At 33.1% G+C, this 24,185-nt stretch overlaps 3 protein-coding genes, 1 long non-coding RNA gene and 1 other non-coding gene across 6 annotated transcripts; 1 reads left to right on the top strand and 4 right to left on the bottom strand.

Moving 5' to 3' along the window:
• Nucleotides 1-5,653: 5,653 nt before the first annotated feature.
• On the bottom strand, nucleotides 5,654-5,726 carry TRNAR-ACG (transfer RNA arginine (anticodon ACG)). The gene has a single exon. It is a non-coding gene; the product is annotated as a tRNA-Arg (tRNA).
• On the top strand, nucleotides 5,685-8,176 carry LOC127082915 (uncharacterized). Of its 2 annotated transcripts, none has more exons than XM_051023139.1 (8): nucleotides 5,685-6,062; nucleotides 6,229-6,722; nucleotides 6,817-6,889; nucleotides 7,070-7,150; nucleotides 7,275-7,338; nucleotides 7,536-7,623; nucleotides 7,702-7,786; nucleotides 7,903-8,176. In XM_051023139.1, exons 1-8 carry the CDS (start codon nucleotides 5,955-5,957, stop codon nucleotides 7,984-7,986), a joined length of 1,077 nt encoding a protein of 358 aa, XP_050879096.1. In that variant the 5' UTR covers nucleotides 5,685-5,954; the 3' UTR covers nucleotides 7,987-8,176. The 2 variants fall into 2 exon arrangements, with proteins under 2 accessions (XP_050879096.1, XP_050879097.1); XM_051023140.1 differs by having other exon boundaries at nucleotides 7,921-8,176.
• Nucleotides 8,177-8,234: 58 nt separating this feature from the next.
• On the bottom strand, nucleotides 8,235-12,359 carry LOC127082914 (asparagine synthetase [glutamine-hydrolyzing] 3). Its single transcript, XM_051023138.1, has 13 exons — nucleotides 12,067-12,359; nucleotides 11,801-11,896; nucleotides 11,518-11,659; nucleotides 11,090-11,185; nucleotides 10,849-10,943; nucleotides 10,340-10,501; nucleotides 10,149-10,229; nucleotides 9,833-10,054; nucleotides 9,610-9,744; nucleotides 9,123-9,203; nucleotides 8,955-9,041; nucleotides 8,749-8,856; nucleotides 8,235-8,608 (listed from the first exon to the last, which is right to left on the bottom strand). The coding sequence occupies exons 1-13, from the start codon at nucleotides 12,283-12,285 to the stop codon at nucleotides 8,420-8,422; spliced, it is 1,713 nt and encodes a 570-aa protein (XP_050879095.1). The 5' UTR covers nucleotides 12,286-12,359; the 3' UTR covers nucleotides 8,235-8,419.
• A 639-nt stretch (nucleotides 12,360-12,998) lies between these two features.
• Nucleotides 12,999-13,619, bottom strand: LOC127079748 (uncharacterized). The gene has a single exon (XM_051020119.1). It carries the CDS (start codon nucleotides 13,617-13,619, stop codon nucleotides 12,999-13,001), a length of 621 nt encoding a protein of 206 aa, XP_050876076.1.
• A 5,008-nt stretch (nucleotides 13,620-18,627) lies between these two features.
• On the bottom strand, nucleotides 18,628-20,106 carry LOC127082916 (uncharacterized). Its single transcript, XR_007788259.1, has 2 exons — nucleotides 19,864-20,106; nucleotides 18,628-18,943 (listed from the first exon to the last, which is right to left on the bottom strand). It is a non-coding gene; the product is annotated as an uncharacterized LOC127082916 (long non-coding RNA).
• Nucleotides 20,107-24,185: the final 4,079 nt, after the last annotated feature.

Here is a 24,185-nt window from a genome sequence, read left to right on the forward strand (position 1 = left end):
GAGGTTTAAATCCCAATAGAAATGAAAATTGGATAGTACGAGAGCACAATCGATGTTTTATACCTTGGTTTAAGGATCATATTTATTCAAAGTATTATTGAGATCCCGTTTCAATAACAGAAAGGTTGAGATGCTTAGCATATGGTCCAAGTTTCCATGTTTTTTCTTATAGCGCATACGCGATTAATGGATACACATTTTATACCAAAGAACAAGATGATAAAAGTACTATGCAGAATAGTGGTGTCACCGTGGTAGCTGAAGCAATGCACATATCAAGTGTGAAGGACTTAAACCCCAAATTTGCAAATCTGTCGTATTTTGGTGTTATCGAGCGCATTTGGGTGTTTGATTATGAGAAGTTTCAGATTCCTATATTTGGTTGCAAGTGGGTTGAAAATAATAACGGCATTCGAATGGATAAGTCAGGATTTTTGCAAGTGGATCTTAATAGGGTGGGATACAAAGATGAGTCTTTTATTCTAGCCTCTCAAGCTAGACAAGTGTTCTATGTCAATGATCCGAAAAGTACGAAATGGTCTATAGTTCTTTTTTCCAACAAAGTAATTGATGAAAACACTGGAGATCAAGGTGATATTGATGTTGAGATTGAATCGTTTACCAGAAATGATCAAGATGAGAATATTATATCAAATGATTCATATATTAGAAATGATCATAATGAGGGTATTTGGATCAATCCAACCGTCCGTGTTGTTAAGAGACATGTAGAACATATTCCAACCAAGAAAAGAAAGAGAACTTAGTGAAAAAGGTACAGGTCAAATGATTTTAATTGTTTTCTTTATTACAGGTAAAATGACTTTTATGATTTTAATTGTTTTTACATTTGTCATCTGATTTTAATTGTTTTCTTTATTACAGGTAAAATGGCTATTATGAAGTCAATCATTCGTGCAAGGGGCAAGGGATACTTGAAAGTATCAATTGATATTTGTTTAGATGGAGATGTTCCATTGTCGTCAAGCCTCATTCGCGTAGATGATGATGCTGGATATTTGAAAGTATCCCTCTACGACAATGGAACATGTCCATCTAAACAAATATCAATTCTATCTTCAAAAGATAAGGGACCAAAAATATAAGGGGATTACGCAGCAAATCGAGTCAGTTGCATCAAAAAAAAAGGTATAAACACAATTATATGATATTTATGCATAGAAAATGTTAATTCTTGATCTTATACATCACCTAACTAATTTTATGATATTTTAGGTTCATGCTATTGATATTGAACAAAAAGAGGTTGTTGCTAAGAAGACTGCTGCTAGCAAAAAAAACATACATCTCAGAGATGCTTTTGCTACTTAGTTTTATTTCTTTTTAAGTTATGAATTGGTTGTATATTTAGAATCTTTAGAAGTTAAACGATTATATATCAGTGGATTGTTGTATATGTATGGATTGTTGTATATAAGGCTTGTTGAATGCAATGTGTGAAAAAGGGCTTCAAATTATACAGTTTTGGGTGTACTGCTTCAATATACAGGTTGTCTACAATAAATAAATAAATATAGCGCTTTTTAAAAAAAAAAATTAAATAACCACCCACTTTAGAGGGCGCTTCCCAAAATAAGCGCCCTCTAAACCCTTTAAATTTCCACTTTAGAGGGCGCTTTCCAGTAAAAGCGCCCTCTAAGCCCTTAAAAGTTTCCACTTTAGAGGGCGCTTTCCAGTAAAAGCGCCCTCTAAACCCTTAAATGTTTCCACTTTAGAGGGCGCTTTCTTTAAAAAGTGCCCTCTAAAGTGGCCCTTAAAGGGCTTAAAGAGCCACTTTAGACAGCGCTTTCACCAGGAAAAAAAGCGCTGTCTTTACCTATGTCAGCGCCAGATTAGAGGGCGCTTTAAAGCGCTGTTATGGGCCAAAAAAAGCGCCCTCTTTTCCCTTATTTGGCGTAGGGTCGACGAGGCTTCTTTTTAAAATTATTTTTTATACAAAAGTTAAAATAAAAACTTCATAATATTTATTATAAATACAATAAAAAAATTATATTATTTTAAACATAATATATTTTTAAGTACTATATTATTTTTTATAAATATTATAATATATTTTTAAATATAATACATATCTAAATTGTATATGATAATAATCAAATATTTATAATAAAAGAAACTAATAGAATAAGAGAAGATTGTGAATTAAAAACAAATAAATATCAAGGTGCTCAGAACAGATAAATATTTGAAAAAATTTGTGCACAACATGGCATTGTTCATGAAGTAGCAACTTCTTATACCCCTCAACACAATGATATAGTTGAGAGAATGAATGAAAGTATCATATATATGTATGTTGAAGCAAAAGAGCATGCGTAACTCTTTGAGGGAAAAAGCAGTCACAATTGTTGCTTATGTGTTGAACAGATGTCCTATAAGGAAACTTAAGAACAAGGTTCTAGAAGAAGTGTGGAGTGGCAAGAAATGATCAGTGAATCGCTTTAAAGTATTTAGCTCAATTTGTTACAAATATGTACCTCATGCTAGAAGAAAAAAGTTAGATGACAAAAGTGAGATTATGATTCTTATTGGTTACCACGAGACTGGAGTTTGTAAATTGTTCAATCTAATCAATAAGATCATAATTAGTAGAGACATCATTATTGATGAAAATGATGCATGGAACTGGACATCAAATGGTACAAGTAGTAAACCTTTGTTGAACTTAGGATTGGAAGAAAAAAAAGAAGAAGAAGAGAAGGAGGAGGAGGAGGAGGAGAAGAAGAAGGGGAAGGAGAAGAAGAAGAAGAAGAAGAAGAAGAAGAAGAAGAAGAAGTCCTGATGGATCTCGGGCTTTTTAGGGTCGGTGCAAAAAAGTCATAATGTTGTAATATAGACTCAAAAATTACTACCCGAACTCGACCATATGCGGGCTTTAGACCACCCGGCCCTAAAGAGGCTTCTTTTTAAAATTATTTTTTATACAAAAGTTAAAATAAAAACTTCATAATATTTATTATAAATACAATAAAAAAATTATATTATTTTAAACATAATACATTTTTAAGTACTATATTATTTTTTATAAATATTATAATATGTTTTTAAATATAATTCATATCTAAATTGTATATGATAATAATCAAATATTTATAATAAAAGAAACTAATAGAATAAGAGAAGATTGTGAATTAAAAATAAAACAATTGAATATAAATTTGATTATATTAATGTATAATATTTAAAAGATAAAGATTGAATAGAATAGAGATAAAATTTAGTGAGATGAAAAAATTCAATGTGTTATTTTAGAATGAGACAACATAAGTATTAATATAATTTTTTAAAATTTATATTTATGTGGGCCTATCAGACTACCCGCGGCTCATACGGAGTAGATTGCTTTTTAGGGACGGATTAAAAAAGTCCTGAAAAAATAAGGGCTCTAATTTTAAAGGCCTATGCCCTATGAATTTTCGGACTTGACAGACCGGCCCATATCGACTAACCTATTTTGACGGATCTACATATTTCCCATCATTTTTTTACAAGATGGGGAAACCCTAGTATTACGTTGAACCACTTTTCCTGAAATCATATTTGATTTATGATAAGGAGACTCAAATCAATCTCAATGCATATTCTTGCAAATTTATCACAAAACACATCAATCGTTCAAATGTCGACTTTCACATGGCAAATCCACAATTGCTCCTAAATCAAATAGAACACTTTTGTCATAGTATTCCATGTGTAGTCCTAATATTCACACTCAAACAAATGTGTGAACTATACTCTCGGATGTTGGATCAAAGTTTGGCAAACATTCACAAATCAGCAAGTAATAATCGAAGACCATCCAAGGTCCTTCACAAAAAAAATTCCCAGTCTTCGTATAAGTAAAACTTCACGTTGTAGTATTTATGTTCTATATCAATTATATCAATACCAAGAGGGTTTCCAAGTTGCCTTAAGTTTATCCATCATCAAGAGGTAACCATTCGTCTTTCTCAAAAGTTTGATAATCACAACCTCCCGCAATGGTTTTCACAACCCTTTCATTATCATTTTATCCAAGAAATACTTATGTCACAAGCGATTTCACTCTTGTAACACTATTTTGAAAATATTATTCTCCAACAAATTCATCTTCTTCAGCATTGGAAGAGGATTTTGACCTCCCGTGATCTTGTAAAAAAAAGAAATCATGTGTAATATTATATAGTGATTTATGTATTTTTGTCGAGAACTCCATAAGCCCCAGAAGAGCATTTGTTGAGATATGTTATAAAAAATTTATAATAGCTCTCAGATACTCAAGAGATTGTGATGAAGAATAAGAGTATATAACACATAAGTAACAATTTTTTTAGATTCCTCGTTCAACAAGAAAAAAACTCATTCTTTCCCTAAAATTTGAATGTTCGTATTATTTTTGAGTTTACGAAAGACGTGTTGTTGCATTTAAAGAAGGAAATAACTCATTTTTCTCACACATATGATTATAGCTAGTATCCAAATACCAAATATTTTCTTCTTCTAAAAATATATTTGCTTGCTAAAAGTAAATTGTGTAGATTATCGGAAGACTCGCTAGTATTTTGATACAAACTCTCTACCACGTTTGTGTATGCAATTGATGACTTATGTCCCAAATTTCCATAATAAAAAAAAATTATAAAGCATTCTCTCCTAAGTCTAGTTATTTCTTCCTCTATCGAGGTTTGTAGATTCAAAACTACTTCCACATCTTTCTTGATTTGTTTTTGTGAGACAATTGCTTTTCATTTGTAGAAATTGCAACATCGTCTTTCTAAAAAGTTACCTCAAACTTTACCTATAAAATTTCATTTTCCATCAATGTTGAAATTTATACAACTCCTACATCTTCTCATTTTATTAGATTCACCTACATTGTTGAAATTCAAACGAACTCTTTAGAACTTTTTAAATATTTTGTTAATACTAATTTAACAACTTCGTTATTATTAGAGTGTTGTGTCTGTGAGACTCAAATACCAAGGTCATTAATAAATTTCATCGACATCGTACTTATAATGTACACTCCACGAAAAAAAATAGTTTTCTTCAATTTCTAAACTAGACATTTTATACTTTTCTAAACTATACATTTTATATTGTAGTTTGGATTTTTAGACTTTCTCTTCTATTTTATGTTACAATTCAATATCACTCACATTTCTGTAATAATCTTGGCATTCTCTACTCTTACTCTTTTATGTTGACAATTTAAGGCATTCTCTACTCTTTATGTTGACAATTTAAGGCATTTTCTACTCTTTTATCTTGACAATTTAAGGCATTTTCTACTCTTTTATCTTGACAATTTAAATATAAATCACACTTCTATGATAGCCTTAACATTTTTTAATTTGGCAAAAGTTAAATAACTGATTTCTTAATAAATTTGTGATAGTGTCATTGGTCCCTTCTACAAGTACAGAGGGACTTCAACAACTTGTTGTAATATGAGTTCCACAAAACTAAATTTGTTGTCATCAAACAAACATACAAAAGCATGACTTTATCCATGCTTTTTATTCTTCATACCTATGTAATAAATTTCTTCTCATAAGCCAAAAAGAAAAAGAAAAAAAATGACTTTTATTACATTGAACGCAGGCCCAATGGATAAAGTCCAAAACAATGTCCTAGCTCAATAAAAAAAATACGACTTCACTGGGGATCGAACCCAGAATCTCTGGTTCCGTAGACCAGCGCCTTATCCATTGGGCCATGAAGTCTAATTGTGATAGAAATTTAACACTTTACATTACTAAACAAGACTAGTAGTTCACAATAGCAGATTCTTCAACTTTAACCATGGCGTAGAATTGTATGTCAAGTGACCCGGTCAACCTACCTGCCCGACTTTCTGCTCTGCACCGGCATAGTTTCCCCAACAAAGAACACACACCACCATTACTTAGTATCTTGTCTCTTTACCTTGTCGGATAACAATCAAACTAAATATGAAAAAGAAACAATCTTTGCGAAACAAAGCCACCCACTTTGTATCTCTCCTTCTCAACCCCATCTCTGATCCTGATTCTCACCAACATCCTCCATCTTCTTCTTCTGTAAGTTCTCTTTTTCATTTTTATTTATTTATTTCAAACTGAATTTAATCCTTAGCTCCAACTGTACATGTTTTTCTAGATATGTCTTAGGTTCATGTTTTTTTAGATATGTCTTAGGTTGTTTTTGCCATTTTGTTTTCAAACTAAAATTATTGTTTCTTATCAGGAAGAAATAGGTGAGCTTAAAATAAGTGATGAAGAGGGTAATAATAACAATCATGATTTAGTTGATGGACCTGATACTTCGTCCTTCACTGCCTTTCTCTATTCTTTTATGTCTTCTTCAAACTCTAAAGAGAATGCTAACTCAAATGGACTGAAAAATGATGATAAAGGTAAGAATAGCCCTTTAACTGATTCATCTCTGAAGGATAATGGTGGGAGGAAAAGTTTGTTTTCTAGAAGTAAGCAATCAGTTGGTAGTGCTATTCGCCGAGCTGCCAGAATCGGTGGATTTCGCAATCACAATCGAAAGGATAATAATGATAATGATCTTGAAGTGAAACATCAAGATATGAGGAAAGAATCATTGCCTGTGTCTTTGGATGATTTGCCACGAATTTCTGAACCTTCAGTTCTTGTTTCCGAAAGTATGAGGAATGTTCTCTATGCTTCTCTTCCACCTCTTATGCATGGAAGGAAATGGTTGTTGCTATACAGGTATCATCTGAAGATGAAGATTCAGTGCTATTTATGATTAATTTTATTAATTGATAGGATCATTTCTTTAGCAATTTCAATTCATTTTATGTAGCACTTGGAGGAATGGTATATCACTTTCGACTCTTTACCGTAGAAGCGCGATATGGCCTGGATTGAGTTTGTTGGTACAACTTAATTATCCTCAAGTCTATGCTGTCTAACTTTAAGGCCATATCTTGATAATTCCAATGCTTCAATATGGATTGGCACATTCTTCTTTTTTTTTCTAATCATTTTGTTCTTTAAGCTGTTAGGTCAATTTCATTCGTTTCTCAATCATGAATGTGAGTGATTCCATTCTATAGGTTGTTGGAGATAAAAAAGGAGCAGTATTTGGAAGCTTGGTTGAAACACCTCTCAGACCATCCAACAAGAGGAAATACCAGGTCATGCCGAAACTCATTTATTCTATATTCCTAATGATTATCGTATAGACCAGTAGTGTTTTCTGGATAATCATGCAATGATGCTCCTTGTTATTTTATCTTGTTGACAGTAGATTTTGTACAGGGAACAAACAGTACTTTTGTTTTCACAAATATCTCAGGTTATCCTATCATATATAGTCCAACAGGTATGCACCTACTTCTACTTGAGTTTAGATTCAATAGAGTAATTTTTTGAGATTCAGCATCAGCATGAGGCTAGCTTGAGTTTTAATGTACAAAAATATGTGATACTAAAACAATTCATGTCTGGCTTGGTTTGGTTTGGACTTTCAAATGCTGCTTCTCTTGACTAGCTAATAATCTAACAACACAAAAACTGCAGGCGTTAACCGTTATTTCACACTTTGCAACACTGACTACCTAGCTATTGGCGGAGGAGGTCATTTTGCTCTTTATCTAGACAGTGATCTGTAAGGACTTTGTACTTTTATTGTGATCCCTTTAATATTTCATCGAAAAAATTTCACCCTGATTTTGTTATTTTAAAGATTGAATGGCTCAAGTTCGGTATCTGAAACTTTCGGGAATCCTTGCCTTGCAAATTCTCAGGACTTTGAAGTCAAGGAAGTAGAGGTACACAATAAGCTTCCTTCCCTCTCCTCACAGACACACAAACACTCAGTGCTTCGCTTTATCTTTATCTGTTTGTTCCAAATACAAGCTGGTTGTTAAGTTCATGATCCATGCAGTTATGGGGCTTTGTACAGACTTCAAGATATGAAGAAGTGCTTGCATTAAGCAGAACTGAGGCACCAGGGATCTGTCGGTGGTGAACGACTCTGAACATTTACGTAAAGAACAATGTAGTGGCAACTGAGAAAGTTTCATGTACAATGTACTGATAACTGATAAAGTTTCATGTTTCCAACTGTGTTTTAATTAACAAACGTGTCTGTAAATATTTATAAAGCCTGTAAATTTTGCAATATTTATACAGCCCTATAAATTTTGCAATTTCAATAATGATGGAGAGCCAAAAAAAGAAATATTTGTGATGGGAAAATTTAAGCATTGAGCCATGTTAAAAGCCAACTTTTAAGTATCTCATAAAAGCAAACCATAACATTATTACATTATTAGCATGTTGTAAAGCTCTAAAACCTTAACCTTAAAGTTTGGTTGTCCGTTATACTAGGTTCGTGAAAAATGAAAACAACTCCAACTCTCTTTACATTTTTTAAAGTTTACTTAACAACACCATGGCCTTCAGAGGGATCCATTTTCGGGCTCGGCTATTTTGGTATCTGCTGCATCCTTGTATGCATCTGAATGAACCCCAAGCGCTGCACGACCAGAAGGATCCAGATTTTTGGACCATGCTGCATCCCATTCCACAGCTTTTGCAGTACTGCATGCCACACTAGGACCTCCTGGAACTGTTAACCTCGCAGCACTCTGTTTAAATGAAATGGTTCAACAGTCAAGTGGTTTGGCATCGTTGAAATTCGTAAACAAGTACATGTTCTGATGAAAAATGTATTATTATTATTTTTTTATTTTTTTATAAATGTAAAAAAAAAAGGTAAAAGATTCACCTTTGGAAATAACTTCTCAAAAATTGTCCTATAGTAGTATCCCTCTTTTGTGGTAGGAGTGTTTTCAGGGTAAACAAAGTTGGCATGCTTCAACATTGCATCTGTGACCTAGTCATTTATCAAGATATAGAAGGACAGAAACAAGGATGATGTCAGTGAATTCTATAAAATTAGTTATTCAATTCGATGTACGGATTATAACCTACTTGAGCACTAGCATGGTCCTTCAAACCATCAATCCAACTGTATCCGACACCATCACTGAACTGTTCCTTCTGTCTGTACAGTATGTGCTGGAAAAAATACAAGAACAATATTATTTTATAAATTCTTTAAGACTTAGGAATGAGCATAATGGAGAAGTTGATACAAACCTTTGGCAAATATGGATTCTCATCGTCATCAAATGCATTGCGCACTACCCATTTCTCTATCCTTTTAAGATCAGGCCTTATCTGAGCAAATTGTCATTAATTTCACAAGGTGATTAAAATATGATACAAGACGAATCTTAAGATCAGGCCTTATCTGAGCAATTTTTCATAAATTTCACAAGGTGATTAAAGCATGATACAAGAAGAATCTTTAAGATCAAGCCTTATCTGAGCAATTTGTCATAAATTTCACGAGGTGATTAAAACATGATGCAACAAGAATCATGATACATGATCATCAAAAGAAGAAAAGTTGAACATTTAAACTAAAGCAAAAAAGTTAAAATGACATTGAAATTTATTTTACAGCAACTTAACATTAATCTCAATGAACAATGCATGCACCCAATTGGAACTGTTATGCTGCATGACAAGACATGATGAACAATAGGAGAACAAAAAAAAGTAAAGGTAAAGTGTAAAGTACCAATTTCCACTCAGGATCGATGGCCATGGCAGTGCTGATGAAGTCTTTATCCAAGAATGGTACACGTGCCTCTATACCCCAAGCGGAAGTTGATTTATTGGCTCTAAGGCAATCATAAAGATGAAGTGCTTTAATCTGTCAAATCATCAAAACAACCAAAAACATGAATAAACAGGTAAAAAAAGTAATCAAAATATGGGACATAATGGTTATGGTATATTACTTTTCGACATGTTTCTTCATGAAGCTCTTCCTTGTTAGGTGCCTTATGGAAATACAGGTAACCCCCAAATATTTCATCTGAACCTTCTCCGGAAAGAACCATTTTCACTCCCAATGATTTGATTTTCCTAGACATGAGAAACATTGGAGTACTTGCTCTCACAGTTGTCACATCATATGTTTCAGTATGGTAAATGACTTCCTCAAGTGCATCTATACCTTCCTGATACAGCCAAAATTAAATATTACCCGAGTTAGCAATAAGAATCTCATCTGCACAAGGTAAAAAATGATGAGAAAATATGTGAGACGGTTACCTGAACCGTGAAATGAAGTTCGTGGTGACGAGTGCCAAGATAATCTGCTACCTCTTTTGCAGCTTTCAAATCCGGAGAACCCTGAATGATGGAAAAATCATGCCATAAAGCATATGAATGCTAATATACGGCTAGACCTGAACGGTGGATAATACAACTCATTTTCACCAAAAACAGGAAATAAGTCTGACCTTTAAACCAATGCAGAAAGTATGTAACTGTGATCCCCACTGACGAGCAGCATCAGATTGAGCCAAATATCGATTGGCCACCGCAGCAACAAGTGATGAGTCCAATCCTCCAGACAAAAGAACTCCAAAAGGGACATCAGTCATGAGTCTTTTAACTACAGCCTGCATGATATCACAGTTAAAATAAGTAAATAGTTAAAAGGGGTGTCAGTAAGGTTATCAGTTAGTCTGTGGCTCAAGTACATCAAAAGAAGTCACTATATGTAAAAGGAAAACCGGTGTTGTCAATCGTGGATAGCGAAAAATAGATGTCTGTTCAAATTCCGCTATGCAACAGTGCTATAGCAGCACTCTAATCCCCATTTGACAACACTTTACATTAAGTAGACAAATAGTGTATTGCAAAACAATAGTAATCTGTTCAAATTCTGCTATACTACAGTGCCGCTATTTAACAAAGCAGAGTAGAACCGTGACGGAAGTCAATGGATAAGACAGTAATAGCTTACCCTCTCAAAAGTCTCACGCAAAATCGTTGGATCATAGGGTGTTGATGGAATTTGCTCCGAGAACCATGTTGGATTGTACCACCTTCTTAATCCTCCTGCAAATACAACAAATTTTAACAGGATAGGTAAATGTCTATAATATGTTAGTGTAAAATTTAGACCATAAAAGGAGAAACAAATTGGAAATTGAATTACAAGATTAATCATTAACATAATATAGAATAAATGACATTATCTATACCCTGTTTGCTGGAATATATATGCCCCGGAGGAAAACATATTAATCTCTCACAGTCATCAACCAGAGCCTTCATTTCAGATGCAAACCATATTGATCCTGCAAATAAATCAGCACTTCAATCGATAATATATCTACTTCGATCATTTGATAAAGATGCAAGAACAACAAGCATGCCAAGCTACCGCAAAATAAAAAAGCCATTCACATGCCCAAGTGAATATGTTCCACAGCACAAGAAGCATTGAATGACATAACAAAGTAATCCTTATGTTTATACATATATGTAGCAGAATATTCATCCATAATTTATAAGAAATCAGTTTATGCTATTAGTGTTCAATTAAATAGTAAATTGTTGACACAAACAGGGTCCAAGATGAAAATGTAAAATGCTACAAGAAGAAGAAAAAGGAAGATATATAGTATACCATCATGGCCCCAACCCAAGTAAAGAGGGGTAATTCCAATAGCATCACGAGCAGCAATAAAACTTTTATCTTTAGTGTCAAGTAGCACAAATGAGAACATCCCATCCAGCATATCAACAAACTCTTCACCATGTTCTTCATACTAATATAATAATAACTAGTCAGAATAAATAAATAAATAAATAAATAAATAAACAAAAAAAACTTAAATCCTTCATAATTCATGTGAAAAAAAAATATAGTAAAATGATAACAGAAAACGAAACTCATTCCAAAAACTTACAAGATGAGCAATGACTTCACAATCACTACCAGTTCTAAATTGATGAGAAGTCAGATTCTGTTTCAACTTCTTGTGGTTGTAGATCTCCCCATTTACCTAAAACATCAATAAAAAAATTGTTTCACTTTAACCTAACTACTTCTAAAGTTACATGTTAGCTACAAAAATAGGTGCATGCAAAGGAATGTAGTAATATTCTGTAATGAAACATTGAATTTCAAAGAATAAAAAAGAATATACATATAGATAGATAGAAAAACACATACTGTGACGATAACGGTTTTGTCTTCGTTGTAAAGAGGTTGATCTCCAGAAGTAGGGTCAACAATGGCGAGGCGTTGATGAGCAAGGTAACAATCTTGATGAGAATGCAAACCACTCCAATCAGGGCCTCTGTGTTTCAATCTGCGAGAGAGTTCGATGATGCGGGCGCGTTTGGAGATAGAGTTGTCGACTACGCCCAATACTGCTAAGATTCCGCACATGGCGGCTGCAAAGAACAAAACAAGGTCGAATCTGAGGAAATTAATATTTTATAAAGAAAAGTAGTACTAGTAAATGGGATACTGTTTAAGAATTTATATACTCGTTTTCAGGCACGCTTTTAAATAAAAGGAAATGTTTGATTAAAAAAATTGAATGATCCACGTTGGTCGGTGATGTTAAAAAAAACATTTCATTTTAGTCTTAAGAAACTGAGTCTTTAAACAAACTATATATAATCTAGAAACTTTTCGAGAATTTTTTTAATCACACTAAGACTTCATAATCATCATGTAAAATTATTGAAATGATTTTAATTTTTAAAAATGCATCTTTGAACATGTTTATTTATAAATGAACGTTAAAATGTTTTGAAGATATATCTCAAACCATTTTAAACAATCAATACAAATAATTCATAAGTCATTTATATTTGAAATATATCGAAAATGCATATTCGTGGATATTTCGGAGATACATCTCCAGAATGTATCAGAACAGATATTTAATGTTATAAGTTGTTTATCGGTGTTCATATGAAGTATAATATATGGTCGGAAAAAATTGAGGAACATAATAATAAAATACTACTATTGTATGTCGAAAATAAAATAGCAATACATGTCAAAAATATCGTAAGTTGAGATCCAAAAAGTAGTAAGACCCTCAAAATAAAGTACAAACTATAGTACTACAACAAAATAATAAGAGACTACTAATGTGTGTCTGACAACCTCTCATCTACCTCCCCTGTCATCAATCCCCCTATACTTTGGTGATGTCTCCGGTACAACAATGCCTCATGTGCCTCCGCCATGATGTCATGTAGGACTCGCCTGACACCAAACCCATCAGGGAAGACATCATCATCAATGTCTGCCCGCGCAATCTCTAATATGCGATAACACATAGGCAAGACATCAGCATTATGATCTAGTTGATCTTGTTCCTCCTCTAGTATCTCCTGATGAGCTAGTATCGGTGAATCTTCTAGAGCAGCGTGCACCATGTATGCATGTGACACCCTGAATAACCATCTGATGTACCCTTCGACGTAGCTATAGTCACTCTCAGATATGGTATCTCGTGTCTTCTCTGGTACCAAATGACTCTCATAATCATCGAACATATCCTTTATATGTCTACGTGTCAAGGCAGGATGAGAAGAGACGACAGGCTGTCTGGGAATGGTCTGAGTGTAGTCGAACTTCCGCATGACACGCTCGGGCAGATGAGGAGCAGTAAGATGCGATCTGCAGACCAACCATCCAAAGTATATCACTATCTCGTCAAATGGTCGTGTATGACAACGATCAATGTAGTTGTTGAAGTGCATGTCATTAGCAACCAAACAGTCAATATACTTTAAAAGGATCGTCTGTGGTTCCCCCTGGGTGGGATAAAAGCAGTAGCACGCGACATAAGCTTGGTGTACTTATGCACATTCGCCCAGCTAGCGATGCGCGGGAAGTGCTAGAGGATCCAAGCCTGAAATAAAAAAGTTTGAAACACACGAATCATCAGCAATGGGTATGCAAATATGAAGTGAAAATGACAAAAAAACATTCAAAGATCAGGAATTATTACCACTAGTGGTGTCATGCTTCCTGTGACATGTTTCGTCTTCCACAAATAGCCATCTCTCAACTTCGAATACAAGTAGACCAAGCATGTCTCCCCCTAGTTGTACTCATGAGTCCATTGTAGACCTATGAAGTACTATAGGTAGACGACGTCAGTATAAGTGGCACTCTTGTCCATACGAATCAAAGTGCCAACCAAAAACATCATGTATGCTCTCAATGCATACGATTTATGGATCGCCACCTACTCAGCATCACCATAAGCCTGCTCTGCTATATGGATCTCAATCGCATAGATGTTCCTCAGGAACTCAAATTTAGCATGAGCACCCCTGGTTCTATCCACCTCTTTCATCGCCTTCTCTAGATCATCCCTCAGATACTCTACCATCATCTCGATTGCCTCGTCTTTGGTAATCCTCACATGATTGAGGAATCTCCCCCTAATCGAAAGATGTAACAAACACGAGATATCGTCTAGTGTGATAGACATCTCACCATGCGGGAGATAAAACGACAAGGTCTTAGAGTGTCATCTCTTCACAAATGCATTAAGCATCTCGTGGTTGACTAGAGTGTAACTGATCGTACACAAGTCCTTTAAGCAAGATAAGGTCAGAACCGACTGAAACCAATCCTCATTCGACTAAGGCAATGCATCAATCTTCCTTATGTGGTTAACAAACTTCTAGGGACCACACTCCTGAAATTTGTCAGAAATAATCAATATCAGGAATAATCAATGTAAAAAATTATCAATGTTAGAAATTATCAATGTCAGCAATTAAAATTTAGGTTAAAAAAAATACAACTAATGATACCTATATGTCCCAAATATGTATAGTAGTAAGTAAGGACAAATCAATTGAACCTCCTCCAAAAGCCTATGGCTTGACATTTGCAATGGTCTCACCCTCCATAGGTGGCACTAGATCAGCAACATCATTGGTGGGAGGTGGGACTGAAACAGTAGCATCATCCATAAGAGGTGGCACTGGTGAATCCTAGCGCATGCGGAGGGATGGGGGAAGTGACGCGTCAGATGGTGAATCTCGTCTCCTACGGGAATAAGAATGTGAAGTAATTTAAGAAGAAGCACGAGCCCCAAAGGTAGACAGCTCTGCCTAACGAGATGTACCTGGAGCATCCAGAACCTACTGGCTCTGCTCCCACCGAACAGATGCATGTTGAGCAACCCTGTCGTGCCTCAGTATATCATGTATGTAAGCTATTATGCATGTAAGTTAAAGTAAGGCATACCATTATTGCACACAAACAACACATACAAGCAAGAATATATATATATATATATATATATATATATATATATATATATATATATATATATATATATATATATATATATATATATATATATATATATATATATATATATATATATATATATATAAGAAAAATTTGGAGATGCATCTCCGGAATTTCTTTTAATATATGAAACGCTGAACAATTCTGGAGATGCATCTCCGGAATGTTCTGCAACTCAGAAGTTGCGTCAATGACGAATGTACCACATGCAAGTTGAAAAAAATATGTTATGATCATCATTTTCAGCCAACAAACAACTTATATACTATGTCAAAATTATGTTACATGCGATTTCTACACTTTCTAACCCTAATCATTAATTTCTACTCATTTACATTAAAACTCAAATATTATCGAAAACTCGAAAAAGTTACTTGAAATTGTAGCAGTTACTCCTCAGCACAATGTCTCGACCTTGAGTTCAGTCTGCTGCACATATTTCGATGGTGGAGATACATAATTGGTCCTATGAAAACCAACGTTAAGGCTATTTTTGGACCAAAATATGTTCGACCATGTTAGTTATATTATTTCCCCCCAAAGTTGTTTTGTTGGACGTTCCTAAGCACTTGGTCGACATTCTGGTCTCTTTGCACCATAATTATCTCTCGGCCATTTTGGGTTTGGTTGCCTTCGATTAATCTCGATGGAAGTTGTTCGACAAGCACCTGATTATTAGGTAATGGTACAGTTGGCGCTTGAGGCGCACCAAAAAAGTCAACAATTCTACCCATCGGTGGGCAAACTGCTTATAACTTTGGGTTGTGTTCTGAGTTAATGGATGAAACACATTACTTATTTGTTGCATTAACATGTTCACCATCTCGTGAATACTTTCATCCATTTGTTTCCTCGTGAACATAAGAGAGTTTGTATCAAGCCTAACATTCCTGGAGGAACATATCAAAATCCTCCTCTTGGTTGTACCATTCGGCCAGAGTTGCTTATGGTAGATCCTGACGCCAAATGTGGATTTATGGGTGACATCATTGCCGCATCATTCTGCAAACGTCGTAGCTTGAACTTGCAAACCTACCATCATGGCAGTTGACATTCCATATGGGTAATCTCTAGTGACTGGAGGTAGTGTAAAACTTGGAACATAAGGGGCGTAGAAGTTCCCTACAACAGCCAGAATAACCATGGGGGTAGTTAGGATATTCTCTACTAGTGGTAACGAGACTACCACTTTAGGTAATGATGTCGAAGTCGTTACTGGGATCAGAATTGTACATGTGACTCTAGCAGAGTTTGATGTCCATGTGGTACCAACTGTCGGTGTGACTGATGGTTCTGTGTCTGAAGTATCATTTTAGGGACGAAAAGTACTTTTTGGAGGAACCATTTCAACCAAAGTCCTACCACTCCTCAAATGCATAAACTTTCAAACATTGAAAATATTTCATGTAAAAAAACAGAAATAAAAAAGTAATGCAACACTTTCTTGCAAAAAAAAAATTTTTTTGCACAAAAAGGTCTCACTGGGCGTGTCAATTTGTTCACAGGTGTTTTTACCAAACAATCACAAGTTTAATTTGCTTGTGAGATTAACTCGAAAAATCTCTGATGCAATATGTGCAAAATAAATGTACAAGGAAAATGCATGTGAAGTGAATGTGAATGTCAGTGTGAAGATAAAATGGACAGAAACTTTAATAACGAAAAAACTTGAATCAGTGTAATAAATGAAAAGTGCAATAAATGACATTAAACGAAAAATACAGTAAAAGTAAAGTCTTTTAATTAAGAAAACATAAAGAGAACGAAAGAAAGGGACACATACTCATACATGTTACTCACAGATTACTTTGCTATTTGATTTGGGTACTCCAGTTTTATAGAGAAGTATATGAATTTTGCGATCTTAATTACAATGCACGAGCCTATTATTTATACTAAACTAAAGATAATTGTCTCCGACAGTTTATTCCTAAAAAATTGACACGTATTAACGTAAGACTTAGTCTTTTGAAGCACTGTCACATTGTCAAAACTTGCAAACTGCTAAAAACCATTATCTCACGTAACTGCTCCAAGCATATAATTGACCGCTTGTCGAAGGTAGTCTGTGAAGAACAAATGTTGAGATGATCTTTCAAGTCTTTGGATTCCAAAATCTTCTAAGTCTTTGACGTCTGACGAATGCTTCGACCTCGACATGTTGTCGAAGATCAGTTAGATATACTCTTGAAATTCTTGCAAACTATGTTCAAGATCTGGTCTTGAGACTTTTCCAAAGCATGTCCAACATGCTAGTCAAAACACTTCAGTCGATGTGTTTGTTACTGTCAAAGCTTGTCAGTAAATGCTAACACTTATTATTTTCTCAACGTAGTCCTCTTTGTTGACTTTTCTCCAACTTGAAATTCCATGCTAACACGAGAAGCATTGCAGTACATGAGGTGGCGCCGAAACAGGGGTTCCGAGGCCAAATTCGTCATATGCAGTAGTTTATAGTATTTGTATTTTTGATTTATTCTCTGTTGTATTTTATTTTAATTTATTTTGACTTCATCGTGTTCTCGGATTTATTAATTTATATATGTCATTTTCTATATATTCGTTGTATGGTCTAATTTAACATATTATACCTTTACTATATTGTCAATTTCATTTGAGCACCACTAAAACAAACTTAATATTTACTAACCTAGTCTGAATACGAAGATGCATTTTTAAAACAATCTATGATAAAAAGAGGTGTTTCATATACGAATGTATGAGTGTAAATTAAATTATTCTAAAAATGTATCCTCGGATTAAGATTTATAAAATATATTGAGTATGACTCAGTTTTAACGTTTTGATCGGTACATCCGAAATTACATCTCCGAAATTTGAAAGATAATTTTAAATTTTCATAGAATGTTTTTCCATCACATAGTATGACTCAGTTTTGACTGTTTTGTCTAGAACTACAACACCAGATCACTTTGAAAATGATGAATGGTTTAGTGGATGGTTTACCAGGACCAATCGACTCTAAACATTGAATCTGGTTACAACAATGATAAGTTGAGATTCGTGATTCTTTGCTACATGGTATTGTAATCCAATACTTCTATTAAGTTGAGCTCTACTGTGTACATGTGATTGTACAGCATAATAAAAAAACACACAGTTCATGTCATTTTCACCATAATTTTTATAAAGTAAAGAAACAAAAATTAACAAAATAGTTACACTCAAATTATATCCAACTTGTTGCCGTATGGCAAACTGAAATTTCATCCTGAATAACATCCAACTTGTACAAAAAAAAAAAAACAGAGCCAGTGACAAATTACTCCAATCTTGAACGTATTTTAATTTTATAAGTCTCTTCAAGATTTAACAGTTAATCAAAAAATCATTTAGCAGAGAAAAGCAAGAACTTTGGCATTCAAACAAAAGGAAGCAATGCAAAGCAAGCTTTTTTCCGAAAATTGGTAAGGATAAAAGAAAAGAAACGGAAGATTATTACACATTTGCATTTGACATTGTTGTACAAAAGAAGAACTATGGATCTCTGAAATATGAACCAGTTCTTTAACTTTTTTAGTTTAGTTCCAAACCAGGGTCCATGCTACAGAATCCAGACTCCACTCGACACCTGAGAATTTATTAACTAAGAGAGCATATGTCTTGCAAAACAGCATACATAAATCAATGTTTAGATTACATCAAAACACAAACCACAGTGACATCTTTTCTACTACTTGGTTGCAGGTTGATTTCCAAACTTCCTCTCCTCTGGTTTAGTGAATGGGTCCTGGAAAGTACAATAGAAGAAGTTTAATCTCAAGCAACAATATTTTGAAAAAAATAAAGCAATGATATCAGTGGATAGGAGAAACTAACAAAGAAAATCTTGCACACTTCAACGGGTCAAAGATTCAGATACCAACACGACACTTCTTAAATTCGGATTGAGTCAAACTCGGTCTTACAAAATCAACTTCTTAAAATTTTAATTTGACCTAATTCAATTCTACAAAAATAGGTTTGACCTAACTCAATCATACGAAAGTGTCTTGTAAATTTAATTTTAGGTCATATCTCATCGATCGTGAGCCTCTTATAATACTCGCTTATGACCAAGTGACTCTAGCGGCACATAACAAGTGGCCCAACAGATCTAGACCCATCAGCTTATTACAAACCAATTCTGTAGGGTTGGATTAGACACATCACAAATTTAAGAACACTCACCGGTCACCACAAAACAGTAGAACACACATGCTACATCTAATATAGGAGCTCAATGACCCCAAGGGTGCAAAGGAATGAAGAAATTTGAATTCAAGTCCTTGCATTGGACATTCATAACTAAGGTAGACAAAACTTTCAAAAGAAAAGGATAGAATTGAACAACATAAAATCAAGAACTAAATCAAACACGGTTCTTTTTGTATAATCAACAAGACCTAAAATTTCAGTTTCATTCAAAAACCATGGCAAAAAAATTCACTATATAATCAATAGCAGACAACATAATGAAAACTACCCAAATTACACAAAAGTCTCTAAATCCCTCCCCACTATCCCAAATGAAATTGATTAAATTCCTGAAAACCCAGATCATAAATCAGCATTTAAATCCATAAAAACCAATCCTTTTCGACAAATATATAACGGGAGTGGATTAACAGCACAAAAGGAGTCGGAAAGAAGGGAGAGAAAGGGAATTACATTCTTGACCAAGATGAAGTTAGCGACGGCGACTGTAGCAACTACGCCAGCGAGGATAGCCGTCGGACCTGTAAGGAGACTCCACTTCCGATAGATCATCTTTTTCTTCTTCTTAATTCTTCCTCCGATTTCGTTCTATTCCCCAAATGAAATTGAATTGGGGCTTTTGTTGTTCTATTTTATTTGTCTGACCCAAAATATTTGTATTTAGAAATTAAGTAAAATATTTCTCAATTATTCTTTAGTTATTAATTAATTAGAAATGACTAAAGTGATGCAACACGTTGCTTTCAATATTTTTTTTTTTTTTATTTTATTAGTTATTTATTAAAAACTAATTTTTTCCATTAATTTTTATATTTATTTAATTTTATTTATTATTGTCTACCCACTAACTACATTAACATAAATAATTTCTCAAGTTGCTTTTAGTAATTTTGTATTTTTATTTTATTTATTTTATTAGTTATTTATTGTAAACTAATTTTGCCCATTAACTTTTATATTTATTTAATTTTATTTATTATAATTCAGTCTTATATATAAAAATTATTAAATCTCTTAAATAATTTTTGGAACCAAAACTAAGGTTATTTTAGTAATTTTGTATTTATATTTTATTTATTTTATTATTTATTTATTAAAAATTAATTTTTTTTCACTAACTTTTATATTTATTTAATTTTATTTATGAGTTTAATTGAAATACACTGACAGTGTAAAAGGATTTTACACCGTCAGTTAATCATAGACGTTGGATATTAAAAGAAGTTTGACTTTTATTTTAAAAATCTATAAAATAATACAAACGGACGATGGTGATAAATCGACGGTGTAAAATTTTTTATACTAAAAATGTATAATAATTAATCTCTTTATTTATTATAATTCATCCACTAACTACATTAATTTAAATAATTTCTCAATTATTCTTTAGTTATTAATTAACTAGAAATGGCTAACTTAACTATCTACTAAATAAATTAATTAATTAAAAATGTTTCTCACTCCAATGATTCCATTAGCTTAACTCATAAAATAAAAACCACCTATTATATTTATTTTACTATATTAAAACCAACCATAACTCACTAAGGCGGTTAATATAATTGATTTTGATAGAAAATTCTTTTTCCAATAAAAAGCATCTGTAATTACTTAATTTCAATAAATTAGTTACATAAAAAATTAATTGAAAATACCATCTATCATATTTATTCTAATATATATATATATATATATATAGAGATATTAATTACTATACACTGTCAGTGTAAAAAGTTTTACACCGTCGGTTCATCACCATCACCCGTTTGTATTATTTTATAGATTTTTAAAATAAAAGTCAAACTTCTTTTAATATCCAGTGTCTATAATTAACTGATGGTGTAAAACCATTTTACACTGACAGTGTATTTCAATTAATCTCATATATATATATATATATATATATATATATATATATATATATATATTATATATATATATATATATATATATATATATATATATATATATATATATATATATATATATATATATATATATATATATATATATATATATATATATATATATATATATATATATATATATATAAATAAGTGACAAACAAAATGAAAGAGTTTTTTGTTATTAAATAAATTGGTTTGCACTTTTTTATTTGCTCATGCCATGAATTCTTATTAATGTGCTTTTCCAGACATAAATAGGTATTTAAGCAAAAGAATAAAAAAATGATAAGAAGTTGTACCAATATTTTCAATAATCTTAATTGTAATTAGGGATTGACGGGTCTCTAACAATCACACACCTATCCATTTTGTTGTTCATCTTTACTTTTTATTGATGTTTAATATGTTAGATTAATATATAAATTGATCTTATATTTTTGATAACAAAAGATAACAAAATCAATAAAATAAAATATGGAAATAGAATTAAAAGTTTTATCTTCAACCATTGTTGCATTGTTGCATTGTTGTGAGTGCATTGTCTTTGATTTTTCCAAGCTTTTGCTCTCTCAATATAGATGGTGTATTTCTTTTTGTTATGAGAGAAAGCTTTGGGGACCAAAGACTATTTATAGGTTTGATTCTACAATCAAGAATTTAAAGTCATTAAAACTCATTACCACTCAATTAAATGGTCATATCAATTTACATTAAAACCAAAATAAATCATACCATTTTCAGAACCAAAATCCCAAAACTATGGACCACATTAAATTGGTTTTTTTATTATTAATACTTATTATAATAAAAATAAGAAACAGTTACATTCATCCACTTAGTCCATAGAACTGATTATTGGCATAAATGAATCATGGAAAACTTACTCAAGAAATAAATATGTGAATCATAGAGATAGTCCCTCTTAAAGCTAGTAGTCTCATCTATGTATTACAACATGTCTATTTTCAGTACTAATGTGATTAATAACTACTATTTTATCTTTAACTCTTTATCTAATGGCTAAATACTTTATGTCGATGTGCTTGCTTCGACTTCCACTTTTATTGTTCTTAGCCATAAAGACAGCTGCTGAATTATCGCAAAAAATCTTCAGAGATTTAGAAACAGAATCCATGATTCTAAGCCCAGAAATAAAACTCTTAAGCCACACACCATGAGAAGTAGTCTCAAAACAAGAGACAAACTCGGCTTCCATAGTAGAAGTATCAACCAACGTTTGCTTAGTACTTCTCCATGAAATAGCTCCATCAGCCATCATAAAAATATATCCTGATGTTGATTTGCGAGAATCAACACAACCAGCAAAGTCGGAGTCTGAATAGCCGATCACATCAAGATTGTCCGTCTGCCTATACATTAGCATGTAATCTTTTGTTCCTTTAAGATATCTCAACACCTTCTTTGCAGCTTTCCAATGATCCATACCTGGATTACTCGGATATCTTCCTAAGATTCCAACAGCAAATGCAATGTTGGGCCTTGTGCATACTTAAGCATACATAAGACTTCCAACAACAGAAGCATATGGAATGTTCTTCATTTGTTCCCGCTCAAAATCATTCTTAGGGCATTGATTCAAATTAAATCTATCGCCCTTGACAATGGGTGCAACACTTGGTGAACAATCTTTCATTCTAAATCTCTCTAAAAATTTATTGATGTAGGTTTCTTGTGATAGACCCAAAATTCCTCGAAGTCTATCTCTGTGGATCTTAATGCCAATTACATAAGATGCCTCACCCATATCCTTCATATCAAAGTTTTTAGAGAGGAATTGTTTCACCTCATGTAGAAAACCTTTATCATTGGTTGCAAGTAGTATGTCATCCACATACAAAATGAGAAAACAAATTTTACTCCCAGTGACCTTCTGGTATATACATTGATCCATGGGATTTTTAATAAACCCAAATGAAGATATAGTTTCATGGAATTTAAGATACCATTGACGAGAGGCTTGTTTTAAACCATATATGAATCTCTTAAGCTTGCAAACCAATTGCTCACCACTATTAGAAGAGAAACCTTCAGGTTGTTTCATATAAACCTCCTCCTCTAAATCACCATTAAGAAAGGCTATTTTCACATCCATTTGATGCAACTCAAGGTCAAAATGTGCAACTAATGCCAAGATGACACGAAGAGAATCTTTCTTAGATACAGGAGAAAAAGTATCAATGTAATCGATTCCTTCCTTTTGAGTAAATCCCTTAGCAACGAGTCTGGCCTTGTATCTCTCAATGTTGCCTAATGAATCTTTCTTGGTTTTAAAGACCCATTTACAACCAATGGCATTTGCCCCATTAGGTAACTCTACAAGATCCCATATGTCATTGTTTTTCATGGAATTCATTTCATCATTCATGGCATCATACCACAAATTTGACTCTTTGCAACTCATGGCTTGTCTAAAGCTCTCAGGATCATTCTCAACTCTAATATTATAGTCAGATTCTTGTAGATACATAATGTAATCATTAGGAATAACTTATTTTCTTGTCCTAGTAGATCTTTTTAATATTTGATCAATATTTTCTTGTGGATCTTGCTGTTAAACTAATTGTTCATCATCTTGATGACCAACTTGATTTACTGGATCATCAGTAGCTTATGGAGTCTCGATGATTGGTTGATCAACATCCATTTGAACTTGAGGGATGTTGTAAATAGTAATCAATCTATTACTTGAAATGGAAGGGTCATACTCTATATGATCATGCACAGAAATTGAATTTTTGATTTGATCGCTCCCACTAGTCAAATGATTTTCAAGAAACTTTGCATTTCTTGACTCCACAATCCTAGTTGTATGAGATGGACAGTAAAATCTATAACCTTTAGACCTTT

This window comes from Lathyrus oleraceus, chromosome 5, assembly GCF_024323335.1.
Source record: "Lathyrus oleraceus cultivar Zhongwan6 chromosome 5, CAAS_Psat_ZW6_1.0, whole genome shotgun sequence".
Classification (NCBI taxonomy): Eukaryota; Viridiplantae; Streptophyta; class Magnoliopsida; order Fabales; family Fabaceae; genus Lathyrus; species Lathyrus oleraceus.

Coding starts and splice junctions, on each gene's coding strand:
- LOC127082915 (XM_051023139.1), top strand. CDS start 5,955: ATGAAAAAGAAACAATCTTTGCGAAACAAAGCCACCCACTTTGTATCT. Junction 6,890..7,069: donor GGCCTGGATTGAGTTTGTTG/GTACAACTTAAT, acceptor TCCATTCTATAG/GTTGTTGGAGATAAAAAAGG. Junction 7,624..7,701: donor CTTTATCTAGACAGTGATCT/GTAAGGACTTTG, acceptor GTTATTTTAAAG/ATTGAATGGCTCAAGTTCGG.
- LOC127082914 (XM_051023138.1), bottom strand. CDS start 12,285: ATGTGCGGAATCTTAGCAGTATTGGGCGTAGTCGACAACTCTATCTCC. Junction 11,897..12,066: donor ACAAAACCGTTATCGTCACA/GTATGTGTTTTT, acceptor TTGATGTTTTAG/GTAAATGGGGAGATCTACAA. Junction 9,745..9,832: donor ATGAAGAAACATGTCGAAAA/GTAATATACCAT, acceptor ATGATTTGACAG/ATTAAAGCACTTCATCTTTA.
- LOC127079748 (XM_051020119.1), bottom strand. CDS start 13,619: ATGCACTTCAACAACTACATTGATCGTTGTCATACACGACCATTTGAC.